Source organism: Paralichthys olivaceus, chromosome 14 (assembly GCF_024713975.1).
Source record: "Paralichthys olivaceus isolate ysfri-2021 chromosome 14, ASM2471397v2, whole genome shotgun sequence".
NCBI lineage: Eukaryota > Metazoa > Chordata > Actinopteri > Pleuronectiformes > Paralichthyidae > Paralichthys > Paralichthys olivaceus.
In genome coordinates, this window is record NC_091106.1 from 22,765,594 (window position 1) to 22,782,040 (window position 16,447).

A 16,447-nucleotide genomic window follows, 5' to 3' on the forward strand; every position below is an offset into this window, starting at 1 on the left:
CCTCTGCATCCTCTCCTCGTTCCCTCTAGTTGATTCCATCTCTTCCTTTCTATTCCTCTCCCCCCCTTGCTTCTCCTCCTCCTCCTCTCCTCCTCCTCTCCTCCTCCTCCTGCGTCAGTGTCTCCATGCATTTTAAATGTAGTAGTTGTGTGGATAACCTTGGTGCACGGCCTGCAGAGGCTTTTTTATTTACTTGTTTTAGATGGAAACAAACTTTCTGAGACAAGAGGCTCTGCAGCTTTTTTATGGAGATTAGAGGAAGAAGAAGAAGATGGAGGAGGAGGAGCAGGAGAAGGGACGAAGCGCTGGATCTCTCTGATTACAGGGATAAAGATACCACTTTGCGCCAGAAAATCTCCTCTCACTCTCAAAGCTCGGAGGGATTTTCTTTTTTTCTCAGAAACACCTCAAACATGCTGCTCCTCCGTCACCTCCCCTCCTCACTCTCAACTGAATCTGAATGTAAATGGCAAACTGCTCCTTTTTTTTTTTTCATCCTTTTATCCATTAAAAAAAAAAAAAAAAGAAATCTCTCTTTCAAATGCCACGAGGAGGAAACGACACGCGCTCACCGATGTAGTTCGCTCGCTGTGAAGGTCAGAGGTCGTGGGTGGTGCTCGGCGGCTCTGAATTCTAGAGGGATTTCATATTTACAGCTTTAAGTTGCTGCTCTGCTCAAACTGATCTTTTACAGAATCAATGGGTTTTATCTGAATTGTGAAAGACTAAAGTTTGTGCAGGTTCAAACTCTCAGAACTTTTAAAGAACGTAGTTTCACACAATTCTCATTTCATTACTCACCACTGAGCTGAAGCTTTATTAAGTTGTCAAGATATCTTTTATCTGAGAACAAGCAGACAGAGAGTGAGTTCGTTTTCTCCATCAGTGAAAAGGCTTCATGCACTTTGCTCCCCTTGGTAAAACACATTAAAACACAGTTTGATTATTATCTATATTATAATTATTTTAATCACATTTGTACCTGTTGTTCACACGACTCCACAGATTCTTGAGATTCTGGATCCATCTTAGTTTAAAAACACTCTGGTTCTCTGCTTTTATAAACGCCACATGCAAACGGTTCTGACACTCACAGTAACGGTTCCACCTTGTCGTCGAAACCCCTGCTCTTACTTGTCGAAGTTGGCGTGAGGTCACAAAGCCGATCATAGAGGTTCACATGACGTAATCAGTCGTTTTTTAGGGACCCCCTCTTAAATCAGCTCCAGGTAATCGCCTGGTTGTTGCAAAATGTGTGAAAGTGACATTAACACAAAATCCTTGAATTCAGAAAATAAAAAAAACATGTTTCCAACAGACATATCACTTATACAACACACACACACACACACACACACACACACAGACACACACAGACACACACTCAATCTGTCTCGCTCCCTGATCAGAACCGTTTCCTCTCAATCCTGCAGACTCCCTGCGGAGCTCGGCAACAGATACAGACAGACAGAGAAGGGAGGAAATGGGAAAATGGGGTTTTAGATGGAGGGAGGATTGGACACGACAGTTTTCTGCCCTGCGGGGGCGGACACACATGGGCAGTCTAAGCGGCTAAGGAGGGCACAGCGGGGGGGGAGGCCACTCTCCACACCTCAGGGGTCAGAGAGCAACGCCGTGTTTATGCATGTGTGTGTTCCCACGTGTGCGCCGGCCTGAGACGTGTTCGACAGGGAGGCCAATCGGGGTTACGGCCCGTTCAAAGCCACGCGATCCAGCATTGAACCCTTTGTGTCAGTTTAAAGCCACTTAAAATGTCACCGGGGAGGATGAGCAGGAGAGAGACCACGTGGAAGAACCTGAAGTGACCTGCAGATGTTGGTTTTCCTCTCCTCTTTCTGATATGGAATAGATGTACTACTCATGCTACAACTATTTTTGCATAAATTACCACAAAAGGTGAGACAAGTTAATTTATAAAACCACTTTCATGCCATTAGCCTCTTCAACTTTAATGTTTCTGCCCTCACAGCCAATATAACTCAATTTATACTTGAAGTTATAGCTGCTTCTATCTTTACAGATGTTTGAAGTAGATTTAATAATAGTCTGATCGAGATCTATATCTGTTTACACGTCACGTCTTTGCCCCTCACAGAAGAATTAAAAGTGTAACATGCAGACAATGAGCAGAACAAAGATCCTGCTGCGTGCTGAGATTGAGCCCGAGGCTTTTATTGATGTGAACAAAGATAAGACGGAGCTTCGTCGACTTCTAGAGGATGTAATCTCAGAGGGATTGTGTTTGAATAACACGCCAAATTAAGCGTGCGATTTCTGCACATTGCATGATTTCTGCATGTTTTTGTTCGGGTCAGAGTAACTTCATTCCTCTGCAGATGTCTCTGGGATATGATCGATCCACATTTGTTTGCAAAGTAAAAGTTCTGTAGACGTCCGGGCTCAATAAAACTGTTTCGACGACACCACCGAGCTCGGACACTGAAATTTATCTCCGTCATTGAAAGTCGTCTTTAAAAAACCTTTGCAGCCAAATTCATCCCCGTTTTAACCTTGTTGTCTGGACATCGTTTGACCAGCGGATGAACGAATCAGAACCAACTCAGGCACCTTGTGTCTGCGCTGCAGCGTGTCGATGGTTCAGCTCAGTCCGAGCGAAAACGAGACAGAGAGGAACGCAGAGACAAACAGACGGAGAGAGAGGAGGCCATTAGGAGGACGATACGGACTGAGACATGGAAGTAATGGTGAAGACAGAGAAGCCCGACAGCGAAGATTGTAAAGGACAATGTGGGGAAAGTGCAACTGAGGGAAGGAGCGAGAGTTTAGAGGACGGAGGCGATTCCTCACTCTGTAATTATGTGTATTTCTGTGAGTGTTCGTCTCCTGACCTTCAGCCACGTTGTTAGATTTCATCATTAGAATCTCACTTCTTCACGGTCGAGCACGTCACTTTAAAAACTCAGTAGAGATCAAACCTCTTTTTTTTTTTTTACTGAATCCACATTATCTCGGCTACGGCTCGGAGCTGGTAACAGGTTTGTAAAAAGTCCTAACTCATAGTGACCCAACAGAAATCAGCTGATCCTGTTTTCCTCAAAAAGCCAGATATCCCTTTAGATTCATGGGCTCCTCACTTTTACCTGAATGATACGGACGAGACTGAATAGAAGATATTGTCGGACACACACACATCTCCTATTTTTAACAAAGATCTAAATAGATATCTGTGACCCCACAACTTTCCATCCTGTTCTCTCTCTCTTCTTTTCTCTCAAACTTAGCTCAAGATACCGTCTTCATTTACAAGATAATTACCAAAGTCTGTGAATAAAGATGGACGGCACACCTCTACTTGATATATGATATATATCATATCATCTCATAACTAATTAAAACACTGGAATAAACATCAGTGTGATTACAACCTCAAATAAGAGTTTTATTTAATGTCTAATGTTTGGTGCATGTCCCATCTGCTAACGTGGAGTTTATAACGTCTACTCGGGAGCTGTCACATCCTCCGTCTTCATAAACTCTATGTCTCTGTTCTTTTCCTTTCTCAGTAGATTGTTCTTTCACGCCTCGCTTGCTCTCCACCAGTTATTTGGATGATTGAAATTGGAATTTGCAATTTACAGCTGTGATTTCCGTGCAGGACAGAAACTCTGTGAAAAGCTGAGAACGAGAAAGATCAGATAAAAAGAACAAGAAAGGATAAATAGTAGTTTTCAGAGGAGGAGAAACTTCTGGTTCAATTTCCTGTGGTCTGAGAGAATTTATCCATCACGCTGCTGCAGCTCTGCCCCGACACAACCCTCCTCCCTCGCCTGGAAACACTCAATCCACCACTTTGTCCGTCCGGACGACAGAAATGGGACGAGTGTCGCAACAACTGTTTTATTTGATACGGGAACCAGAGACGAGAGGAGAAACCGAGAGGAGGTGCGAGTTACTGAATGACCTCGCTCCTCCACAGCATCTCAGACAACTCTCTCTTATTCCCCATAAATGAAAAGAGGAACCGACGGATTAAATTTCACGTCTAAATCCAGAACCAATCACGAGAGACGTCTCATTAGTGCGACAGGGTTTGTTATTGTTAGATACAAACTCGACAAACCAAGAACTGATTCAATTGTTTGTTGGTTTGTCGCATTTAGATAAACTTTATTTATCACATGATCACGATGAAGGATTACTTGCCTTCTACTGGAAACATCTGGCCTCAGCTCAACGACCTAAACATAACTACAGTTAATCTAAAATTTCAAATAGGATTAACGACGGCCTCAAACCAATAAGAAAGCTGCAGGGTAACAAACAACAACGTCTCTGGATCGTCTCCAGTCGTCCTTTCGAGAACAAGGGGCTGAAAATGCTGAGTATTGCCAAGGAGCCAATTTCTACTTTGTTCCCAGTCAGCAGAAACGGTTTCATGGGCTTAAGTGGCACTTGATATTTAAAATATATAAATAAAATGAGAGAGAGACACTGTGATCTCTCTCTCTCTCTCTCAAACACACACACACACACACACACACACACACACACACTTACTGTGATTACTTTGGGAACGCAGCCAGACAAAGCTCTTAGCGTCGTCACTTCAGTCTGACTCTGCTTCATCATTTACTCACGACACGACACGTGAAGATTTCAGGTTCGCTCCGTTGATCTTTGGATAATTTGGTGTTTACTTTCAGAAACAAAACAAAAAAAGAACCAAAGTTTGATTTTCATTTGAAATTTAAATTCACACGTGATTTAGAAATCTAAAGTGTTTGTTATGCTGAAAAAAGTTTTAAATGATTCTTCACAACATTTTGTTTGTTTGTTTGTTTGTTGCAGGATTAAGAAAAAAACTAAACAGATTTCACAAACTCTTCATGAAGGATGAGAAATGAAACCATTAAACTTTGCGGCAGATTCAATCATTTTAATCACTTTTGTGTCACATTGCAAGAAAGGATGAAATGTTCCCAGAATTCCTCGGGGGTAAATAATCATGGATCCTAATATGAATATTTAAAGCACTGATATATGAGCGTGTGCAGATTAATCCAGTGAAAGGAAGCGTCGGGCCTCATCAGATACTTGAGCTCCACTGACTCGTTCGTTTTCATTTCATGTGACAGAAAAATCAAATTACCTGAAACAATAAAATCTTTTGTCAGTTTCATTCTCTGACTTCCGGACGCTCGGGTCTTTCAAGTTCAGTTCAGATTCATTATAAATCAAAGTAACTCAGGTGACGTCGGAGAGGAGAAATAAATCCTTGAAGCAAATTCACAGATGTATTTTTTTTTACTTTGTCTTTAGATGCTCGTGCGTCGGCAGCAGATAAACTGAGCTGATCTTTATTTGACTCGTCGCTCCGCAGGAATCAATGTTGTTCACCTAAGTGTGAATTTAATGACTTTTATTGTTACACAATTAACCAGGAAGGAAATGAGCTAATGTCAACGTGTGTGTGTGTGTGTGTGTGTGTGTGTGTGTGTGTGTGAACTCTCTGTTCCTGATTTATGTGTTTCGTAGATCAGAAGAGCTGGTGGGTTGTAACACACACACAAACCAAAATGCTGTTGCTTTGGTAACCATGTTGCCGGTTTAAAGTGACGTCACCATCAGCAAATGAATGATTAAGTGAAAATTAGTAACTTGTGTGTATCACAGTCAGTGTGTGTGTGTGTGTGTGTGTCAGTCATAAACAGGCTCCGTCTCGGTGACCTCTGTGGCTGCAGCGTGACCTGAGGGTCAGATCTGATCAATAACTCAATGACTCCTCTCAGATGTTAGGAAACTCGACCTCAGCCATTAGATGACGAGACACATTCTATACAACGAGTCCCAGCGGAGCCACGCCGCGCGGACAGGACCGTGAACATAACGAACTATTAGTATTAAAGGGTTTGTGGGTAATTAGTAAATTCACTCTCGGCACAGCAGCCAGAGTCAAACCACTCGGTCTTGAAATCACTTTATTAAATCATGTGAAAAACATAAATTCCCTGACTTCAATGTCTCAGAGTGTCGGTGTCTCTCCACGTGTCTGTCTCTGTGTGTCGATGTCTCTGTGTGTCGGTGTCTCTGTGTGTCTGTGTCTCTGTGTGTCTGTGTCTCTGTGTGTCGGTGTCTCTGTGTGTCGGTGTCTCTGTGTGTCGGTGTCTCTGTGTGTCGGTGTCTCTGTGTGTCGGTGTCTCTGTGTCTCTGTGTGTCGGTGTCTCTGTGTGTCTGTGTCTCTGTGTGTCGGTGTCTCTGTGTGTCGGTGTCTCTCCACGTGTCTGTCTCAGAGCGTCTCCTCGAGGCAGCTCAGCTCTGCAGCCTCTTGTAGCAGAGCATCGATCAGCTAACGGCTCTCACCTGCGCTGATTGATCCTCTGGTCCAGGTGACGCTGCTCCACTCCACACACACACATATATGTTGAAGATCACCCTCTAGTGGCCGCCAGCAGTATATCATACAAACCCCGCCTCCTCCGTGTTAGCACATGGAACGTTGACCGAAGCCAGAAAATGTAGGCGCACGTCAGCGTTCATATCCGAAGCAGAGCAGCTCGTCCATCTCGATTAACGTTCGCGGCTTTGAATACAGAGCTGAGGCTTAATGTGATGCTAATGGAGCGAAGTGCCACAGAGGCACACGGACCTTCATTGATATAAATGAGAAAACCTCAGACTGTGCACGTGGACTGTGGAATCACGACGTGCACGGGTTGAACATGTTGTGCTCGGCGCGTGGAAAGAGTGAACGAGTCTCTTGCCTGTTTACATCAGCTGCACAGCAGGTGGCGCTCCGCAGGCCGCAGGTCAGTCTGCCTCCCCCAGCTGGGAGCTCTGATCCCGGGGGAGGTGGCAGCAGACGTGTGGGCCGAGCGGCTGGAGCTCTGGAGTCTGATCTGAGAGCCGCTAGAAAATATATAAACTGTAGAAAATCCTTTTCTCTGTTCAAACTCAATGAGATTTGATTTCCTCACAACTATAATTCGTGTGTGTGTGTTTTTACAGGTTTTATTTGCAGTGTGAGTTCACTGTGCACGTGTGTGTTGGTGTTTTGTGTGCACAGGCGGTGCCCAAGCCCATAGCCATGGAGCCGTGCTGGGGGAGCAGAGCAGGTGTTCTGACGGTGCTGCTCTATCTGCCCAGAGTCCCGTCTGGAACACCTCCGCCTGGACAGTGTGGTACGACACACACACACACACACACACACACATTCACACAACTAAACACACACACAGATGAGTCAACAGTGCATAAACTTGTCTCTTGTTTCTTTTTTTAAATCTATAAGCTGGTGGCAAAGCTCTCTGGGAAAATACATTAGTGTATTGGTATAAATATTTAAAGCTCCGATGGAAAATGGCGCCTCCTCATTTTATTTTGTGGTTTGAAACTTGTGATAATTCGTGTCGTCTGATTTGATGTTGGCATGTTGACAGTTTTCACGGATCCTCGAAGTCTAAGATTCAATCATCTGAGTTTGTTAAAATATTGTGAACTTCTTAGGTTTGTATGATTCATTCCGTCTGTCGTGTTCTGGCGGCGTGCAGCGTTAGCTCTGCCAGGCAGGGAATGTTTTTTTCCCTTTTATCCCTTTTATCCCTTTGTTTTTTGTTTCTTAGCTCAACTGCACAAAAACAACTCAAAGGATTTTTTACAAAACTTAGAGGAAGATGAAGACTTGGTCAGAAAAAGAACACAAACATGTTTGTGCAGATTCTTTAACATAAATCGTCTCATGGTGGACTCACGAACACAGTTTGTTTTCAGATGCTCAGTGATGTGGACACAGAGGCGGCGAGCAGTGCTTATCGTCGGCCATCTTGTGAAACGAGCTCTGGCAGTTCAATACGAAGCTGTCTGAGCCGTCGTCACACGTGTCTTGATGTTTCGTAGCTGCGTCGTCAGTAGAAGATCTGCGGTCGACCCTCAGGTTCAAGAAACGTGACAGATAATAACTTCCACGATGTGTTGGCGCTGAAATCAAACCGTGTTTCTGTTGTGACGCGTGTCTCCAGGGTGATGTAACGTGTTGTTCAGAAAAACACGGCAGCTTGGTAAAGTCTGATGTGGTCGGAGCTGCCTGGTTTCCCACTGTCGATCAATTGTTCCTCTCGCTGAGACATCCTGACTTTCCACCGCCTGAGCTCATGTTGCTGCTGCAGGCGGACGACACGCGATACCCCCCCCCCCTCCCGTCGCCGCAGCCGTAGAAATCAGTAAAAAAAGACAGCAGCACTTCCTCACGGACCCCTGACCGAGGCCCGGAGAGTTCTGCACCGTCAGCACGAGGCCCATCCTCATCCCCCCCTCCAGCTCATCTTCCACTTCAGACGATCCCGGTCTTTGTGTTTTCCTTCTTCCCCCTTTTTCTCAGTCCGTGGGTAGTTTCTGCTCTTTGCACAGCGGACGGTCTGTAACTGGAGCAGGTGTGAGAGGCCTCGGCTCCTCCAGGCAGGAGGAAAAGGCTTCAACACGGAAAGTACCTGACGGAGGAAGCAGATGGAAAATGAAGCGTTTTGCGAGAAAAGCATCATTGTCAAGCTGGAAGGAGCTTTTATATTAAACTGTGGAGACTGAGCCCTGAGGGAGGGAGGGAGGGAGGGAGGAGGGGAGAGAGAGAGAGGGAGGGAGAGTCACAGAAGGTTGAAATGTGTTGTTTAAAACCACATAAATGTGCAAGATACAAAAAGTAAATGTTTTATTTGAATCAAAATGAAGAAGTGTTTAAAGAACGAGTGAACTAGTTTACAACCTGTGTGATATTAAGTTTCTCTGTGACGCTGCAGAATCTCTTCATCTGAACTTTAACTCTAAATGATTCGATTCATTTTCTAACGTGTTTTTCCTCCGGTGTAAATATCCTGAACTCAAACCCAGCTCCGCCTCTGGGGCAGCAGAACTTCTCCAACATAAAAACATTTAGCATTCAGCCCCTGACCCTTCTTATCATCAGCACAGGACCAGCGCTGCGATTGTAGGGTGAGACCAGACTGCAGATCAAATCAGTTTAAGGGCATTTTAAATAGTTTGAACACAGATTGATGGATCAGAATTTAAAGTAGTGGAGGAGTTTTCTCCTCCGGCTGATGTTGTGGACGTGAAGCTCATCAGAGCAGCAGCCGACTCATTTTCAAGAAATTAGGTCCAATAAGTGGCTCATCAGTTCTCGGCAGGACGCTCTCTGGGGGACGTCCGGGCTCCTCTGTTGTTTTTCTCATCGAATCAATGGAATCGCTGTCGTTATCCGTGTTTGAAGCCGGGAGTTCGATGCTGGTTTATGGTGATCGCAGGACTCACACATACAAACACAAGCGATGATGCATCACGTAAACACAACTTCAAAAACTCCAAGCAGCAAAAAAAAGTCTGAGGCTTAAAATGAAATGAATACAAATCGCCCACCCTCCATCCATCCCTGCTCCCTCGCTCCTCTCCTCCCCCCTCCATCCGCCCACCCTCCTCCTCCCCAGAGACCCTGTGCATCGGGTCAGACAGCAGCCCCCCCCCCATTGATGTTAGCATGTATGAACGCCAAGTCACTGCAGGCGAGCTACACCCACCCGCACTTCAAGAGGAATCCTCGATGAGCGAGCCTGTTTTAGCTCCGGCTTCTTTCCACTCTTTGTTTTGGTCTCGTCTCTCCTGAGGCGTCACCATGAACTGACCCTTCGTATGTGAGAACGAGGGAGAGAGAGAGAGAGAGAGAGAGAGAGAAAACATGCGTGTCGGTTTCAAAAGAGGAGAAAACAGATTCTCATTATCCAAACCTACATTCCTCTCTTACTGCTCCTCTTTCTTTCTTCTCAGGCTTCAGACCAATAAACGTGATTTGTAGATATCGTGTCAGGAAATAAAAAGATCTGCTTCTCTGAAGGTTGATGGTTGATGTTCGGCAAAGATCTGTTGAGTCATCTAGATATTCTGGTTTGAGAAGATTGGTTTCCATGTTTGTCGTCCTTAAGCGGAACAAGGAAAGATGATCAGATGGATTTCTGTGCTGTCAGCAGCGTGAGTACGTGAAGGTCCATGTGACGTAAATTTCCTCAGGGTGTGTCACCTTCTAGCAGACGTGTGGAGGCGTCAGCAGCTTCTCCGTGAAAGTGTCGGCAAAGGTCACTGAGGATTGTGTCAACAGGAGCCAGTTGATGTAATGACGACAGCTTCCTGTAAGAGTTTGTCTGGTTCTTTACGTACAAATGGAAACGGGTTCATTCATTAATTGACTAAGACTCTGTGCAGAAGGAGCTGGAGGAAGTTGCTGCTGCACACGTGACCTCAATGTGAGGCTGACGTTGGACGGATGAAACTAATTAACTTCATGTTGGGAAACATTATATTTCCCAGATATCAGTGTTCCTGACATGTGCTTTATTCTAGCCAGGTGTAAAAGTTTGGAAATCCAATATTTTCCAGCGGTGACAGCCCCGTGTTTGAAGAAGTAACAGGAGCCATGTTTTTATCTTGCTGAACCTCAGACACATGCTTCAGAGGTTTGGAAGCAGCGCACATGCATTTTTTATTTTTCTGTATCAGCTCCGAGAGTCAAACTGTGCGATGAGATTACAAGCTGCAGAAGTGAAGAATGTTTTTTTACCTTCTGTCTGACCTGGAGACAGAAAAGCATTCGCGTTTGAAAAAGATCTCGATGACACACAGATTTCTCCGTTGAACAAATTCTGCAGTAAAATGTTGCAGGCCCGATAATTCAACAGTCAGAGAGCGATTTTATTTCTCACAGCCTCTGCTTCAGTTCATTTTCCTCCCGTCGCTGCTGCGTCTCTACTCGCTGCTTCCTGCAGCTGCCGATGTTTGATTTTTAAATTGTTTCATATAAAATGGGGCTCAATCAGCGGTTTTAATGGATTTACCAGGCTGCACACTCAGTTTCCTGCAGCAGTGTTGTTTGGGTTGGAGAAGAAGCGACTACATTTCATTCTCATTCTGGCTCCAGCTTTAGATTGTGGGTCAATAGAGACAGAGGCGCAGAAGCATTCACAGCCGCCTCTCCCTCCGCTAATCTGCCTATTCAGCAACAGAGCCCGACCTGGGAATATCCGAGCTGGGGGGGGGGCGGGGGGGGACATGCAGGTGCCGTAAGATGTCGAAGTCTTTGTGGGTAAAAATAGAGCAGAGACAGAAGAAAGAGGCATTAAAGGGCTTTGAAGTTCGATTTGTTCTTAGAAATACACAGAAAGTTGAAGACGTTTCAGAGGAAACAGAAAAAGACGGAGCAGGCGATAAGTTGTGTTGTTAAACGAGTGCACAGGCTGATGGAGAGACTTAATGGTGACGCCTCCTCAGCCACTAAAGCAGATTGGCGTATCGCCGCAGCGAGGAGGAGGTGATAAGTGATCGGATCGTCACGCCTTGATAAACGCACTCCCGGTCAGAGCCAAACTCTACTTGGTCATGTGCTGCCGGAGTCCCCATCTGTAGATATGCTCTCTGTTAATGACACGGCATCATTTTATAATCAATTGCAAATTATTTCGCAGACACTCAAAGCTATGGGTCGCGGACCCTCGGCGGTCTGAGGACCCATCTTTAAAACTACCCACGCTCCCGTCACACCCGCTGATATTCACTCGTGTGTATATGAACACGAGGATTTGATCGTGTCGAGTCATTGTCCGTATCTCACCTGCTGAGAAACCTGAACGACATTGACTCAAAGACTTCCTGATTTTACAGCTCGGATCAAAAAGCCAGTTTTATTTAATCGCACACATCAACACTTTGTGACGTCGTTCTGCTGCTGCCTCAGATTTGTGGCGACGTGCTCCTGCTTCTTTGTTTTTCTCTTCCATCACATATGTTTTTGGGTGATTTAAAAATATTAATATCAGGTAGTTTGAGGATTTTCTTCATCGTGCGTTCTTCAAACATCTTGAGGAGACGTCCTACCACAGGCTGCCATGTTCCGCTAATGAGTCCGAGTCGGGATCAAACCTGAATCTTACAGTGGAACATCAAAGTGGCCGTGGTTGTGTGTCGTGTTTACCGGTCGTCTCAAACCTGGAATCGGTTCCGTGCAACGTGTATAAATATTTGAATATCAATGTGTTGCTGTTTGACTGACTTTGATTTTCTTTGGCTTTGTGGATAAGACGCTGCCGAGGTATTTTCTGTTTCTTATTATACTGGATTCAAGACTTCCGTCCCCGGTGCCTTCATCGAGGGCAAAGCACAAACTCAGCTGCCGCACTTTGATGTGAGGAAGTGAAGGCGGGCCGGGTCGTGAGGTTTGTCACCGGGCGGGCGAGCGGGCTCCTCCCGTCACAGATGTTTCTCAGATCCAGTCCCAGTTTCCACATCACACCGGTGCCGATTTGTTTTCCTGGGGAATTTAGTCTCCTGCTAATGACCCCATTAGTCGATCCGGAGGAGGTGGTGTGGGTGTGTGTGTGTGTGTGTGTGTTTGTGTGTTAATGATGCGTCAACTCACCTGACAGAACAATCACATTAACGCTCCCCGTCGCCACGACAGCAAACGAGCACTCGCACTCACCTGCAGGGTGATTTGATTACTTTTGACCAATTTAATTTTGCAAATGGAGACGTGTGTGTTCACCCGGAAAAATCAACACAATTATGAAGGCAATTTGTCAAAAGGTGAAGATGTTTTGACGGAGGAACATTCAGACGTCACGTTAGAAAATCAATTATCTTTCCATTTTTGAATTTTTTCGTTGGAGGGAGTTTGAAAACTGGACTTTGTATGAGAGCCTGAGGGATGTGGATGTTTGGAGCCAGACACTCGGCCGATATCATTTGATGGCTCAGACATTTGGTTTTTATTATTATGAGTTTCTTGCAGACTGAGTCTTCGTCAGCAGGAACATCGTCTGAGTCTGAATCTTCTTCATCGTAGTTTTCATCGTGAAATTCTCCGTCGCTCAGATCATCGGCCATCATCTGTAACTCTGCTTTAAAATCTATTCGGCAAACAAACATCAGGGAACTGAACACGTGTGTCAGAACTAGATGGGTTTAGAACGTTTACATTTAGTCGTTCTGCAAAATAAAAGTTTTTATATTATTAGATTATTTTTTATTTATATGTCTTCGACGTCTTTAGATGATGTTTGTGATTTCAAACATCTGGTTTCACTTTCAGAAAGTTTTTGTTCAGAGCAGATTAAATGAGAAAATGAGAAAAATCTTTTTCCATTTTCTTTACTTTTTATAATCTATCAATCATTTCTTTAATCCTTGTCTTTATCATATCATCGGTCTGGATTATGTATTTGATGCTTTAAAGCTGCACATCAGATGTTTTAATTTCACGTTGACGACTGAACCTCTCGTATTCTCCCCCGACCGATAAAACGTGATGTAGTGACGTCTGTGGATTTGTTTCTGAGTCATGTTTAAATTTCATGTTGAACAGATTGATGCGGCTTCAGAAGGTGAGTTCACTCTGGAATTATAAAGAACATTTGCAAACAAGCAGTGTTGGCCTTTGGACCAAATTGCAAATTACCAGAGAAACAAAAAGCCAAATCTAGAGTAAACACACACACACACACACACACACACACACACACTGATACAGCCGCTGCCAGAGAGAAACAAACAACCATAACGAGCGTGTTCCAACAGACCAGGTGCTGTTATCCACCTTCCCTCCATCGCTCTGAATGAAGCGAGCACATGTTGCTAACGTTGGCCGTCATCTCCGTCTTCATGTGGCAGAACTTTGCAGCACGTGCACGTGCACAGGTGCATTAACACACCTCCAGTATTTACACAGTCAAACACACACACACACACTGAGCCAGGGTGTAATCGGCTTTCCCCTTTCCCCCCACGGAAAAAAAGAAGAAAAAAAATCCCAAGAATCACTTGAGTGTGAAATGCTGCAAACGTCCTGCATCCAAATCATATCAAGAGCACAGCAGATTTCCTGTTTTGTTTATTTGGCTCCTGCTCGCTGGCAGATTGAGCGCTCGCTGTAATGACCATGCATTGTCAGGCCCACGGTTGTCGGGAGAGGAAAGACACGACGAGCTGCACCCACAGCTCCAGCTGCCATGACTCTAAATCCACATTAACAACAGCAACTGCTGCCAAGGAAACACAAAGCTGTGAGGCTCCTGATGCCTCGGTGCATCCGGCCGGTTCTGTCTGAGCCTCAGTGTGAGGAGCGAGTCGAACATCCGATACCGAAGTAGTTTTCTAAAGGTGCGACGTCCTGCTGGACGAGGGAAAGAGGAGGAGAGGGGGTTGATCCGCTTCAGCGGCTTCGGCGTGTGTCTGAATCCAGACAGTGTTGTGACGAGACGTCGGCCGGATGAAGCTTCTCACTGTGATGTTCAGAGTTTTCACGTAACGTTCACTTCTTTTGCACCTTGTTGATTTCTTCCATTTCAACCTTTTCCGTGGCCTCGGTCAAAATCTTACATTTTACCTTCATGCTAAATATTATAAAATGTCTTCGCGGTGTTTGTGATTTAAAAAACAAAAGGGTTCCTACAACACAACCTTGTGGGACGCCACATTCATCTAAAACAGCATTTCATTCTCGGTTAACTCGTTTTTTTTGTCTTGGTTTCTAGGTATCGCTATAGCCAGTGCTCTGGTGGACGCATCGCAACAGCGAGCGATGGACTTTAAGGACCGAGGCCTCGGACTCAAGCATCGCAAACACACCGTGCACCATCAAGGGACCTGTGTATGAACTGGATGATGACACGGAGGGAAAACACAGCGCCTGTAAAAAAAAATAGGTTTGATGATCGTTGTGGATCGATGGATGGACGTTGTAACAGGAACCTGGGAACATGGAACTCTTGGTCCCTTCGTTTCCTGGATTTGATGGAACAACTTCCTCAACAGGCTCTTTCTGTCGGTGTGTTTACGTTAAATCTGATGATTCGTAAATCAACAATTAAAACTTCAGAGCAACGGTGAGGCTGTTTCTCCGTCGAGGCTTCGGTCAGATATTTGCTTCGGGAGCCGGAAGATGTTTTTGTCTCACTCTCGTCCAGTGAACTGACATGGACCTGATGAGATCAATGCAGAACTGATTATCTGCTGGAGGACAAAGTCTCATGGGAGTTTTTCTAAAGACGCTCTGGATTTATCCGTTCAATCATCAAGTACATTTGTTTCTTTACTGGATTTTCCTCGTGTCAGCATTTGAAGATCTACATCATCTGCTCAGGTCGTCTGGAACAGAAGCGTCCTGCTCTCTGCAGCCGTGGGTCTTCTACACACGTGTACGTGCACTATAGGTGAAATGCTTTACCGACACACTAGGGACCTGTGTGGGATAATAATATGATAATATGCAACTGACCATTCAAATGTAATGTTGGCTGCAGTGACACCTGCAGGTCAGTATCAGACTCAAACTACTGATGGTGTTCCTACGCCTGCTCGTTCATTTAATACTGTGAAAGTTCAGTATTCAACTTTTTACTCGACCGACAGTAACTTTCATGCCTGTTACACATTTTTATACGACTTATCTCCCGTGTAATATTTATTAATAATGCAAATTCAAGTTAAACAATAATTAAGCAAGTTTACAAATGCACTAAGGACTTTTTTTTTTTTTTAAGGTTTATGCAGGATTTATGTTTTCATATCAAATATTTCATGTGATGTCACTTCTTTCCTTTTCCCGACTGTGTTAAACCTTCATGTGATATCGAAGTGAAATCACTTTTCATCGACTGCACTCAGAGAATATTTACGTCTTTAAAGCTCTTTTCTTTTGTCTCCATTTCATTTTGCACCAGTTTGTTGTTGAGACTTGTTTTAACAAAGGGCAGCTCACCTCCGTGTTTTTATCCACGTGAGCATAAAATCTGTACATTTACATTAAAACATTTTGATGACTCTTCGTACGGTAACTGGAGCCTGTGTGTGTGTGTGTGTCTGAGAGTGTGTGTGTGTGTGTGTGTGTGTGTGTGTGTGTGAGAGTGTGTGAGTGTGCGGTGTGTTCTTACCTCTGGGTTTTTGTGGGTCCTATCGATCAGGATGTCGACAGGCTCCGATGATGAGCTCAACGTCATGATGGACTCTCCTGACACATCCAGGACTTGAATGATAAAAACATTATATAAACATTATACAAACATTATATAAACATTATATAAACATTATATAAACATTATATATGATCGACCCAAATCAAAATCCAAATAAACTGAGTTCTGATACAAACAATTCTTCTTTGACCATCAGGTTTGAACTGCAGAACTCTGATTCCTGTGAAATGAAATCACTCTTCCACATGAATCATGTTCTTTTATGAAAGTAAAACAATAGAAACACCTATTTTCTATTAGAGCATCAGTCAGTAGAGGCCGAACAACCCGACTCATGATTATTAATATTATATAATATATGAGATTAAAGCCAAATTGAACGGGTTCGTCCCCGACCTCATCCTGGTGATGCAACGAATAAACCAACATCCAGTAGAATCCTGCTGTGACAGTAGAAAGTAAAAGTA

General features: G+C 44.4%; 1 protein-coding gene across 3 annotated transcripts in view; it reads left to right on the forward strand.

Annotated features, from left to right (window-relative positions):
* Positions 1-15,842, forward strand: part of atrnl1a (attractin-like 1a) — a 160,011-nt gene extending 144,169 nt beyond the window's left edge. For all 3 annotated transcript variants that reach the window (XM_069539280.1, XM_069539281.1, XM_069539282.1), the window contains 2 exons: positions 7,046-7,160; positions 14,541-15,842. In XM_069539280.1, the coding sequence (XP_069395381.1) occupies positions 7,046-7,160; positions 14,541-14,662 (237 nt within the window). In that variant the 3' untranslated portion in view covers positions 14,663-15,842. The remainder of the gene's footprint in view (positions 1-7,045; positions 7,161-14,540) is intronic.
* The last annotated feature ends 605 nt before the right edge of the window (positions 15,843-16,447 follow it).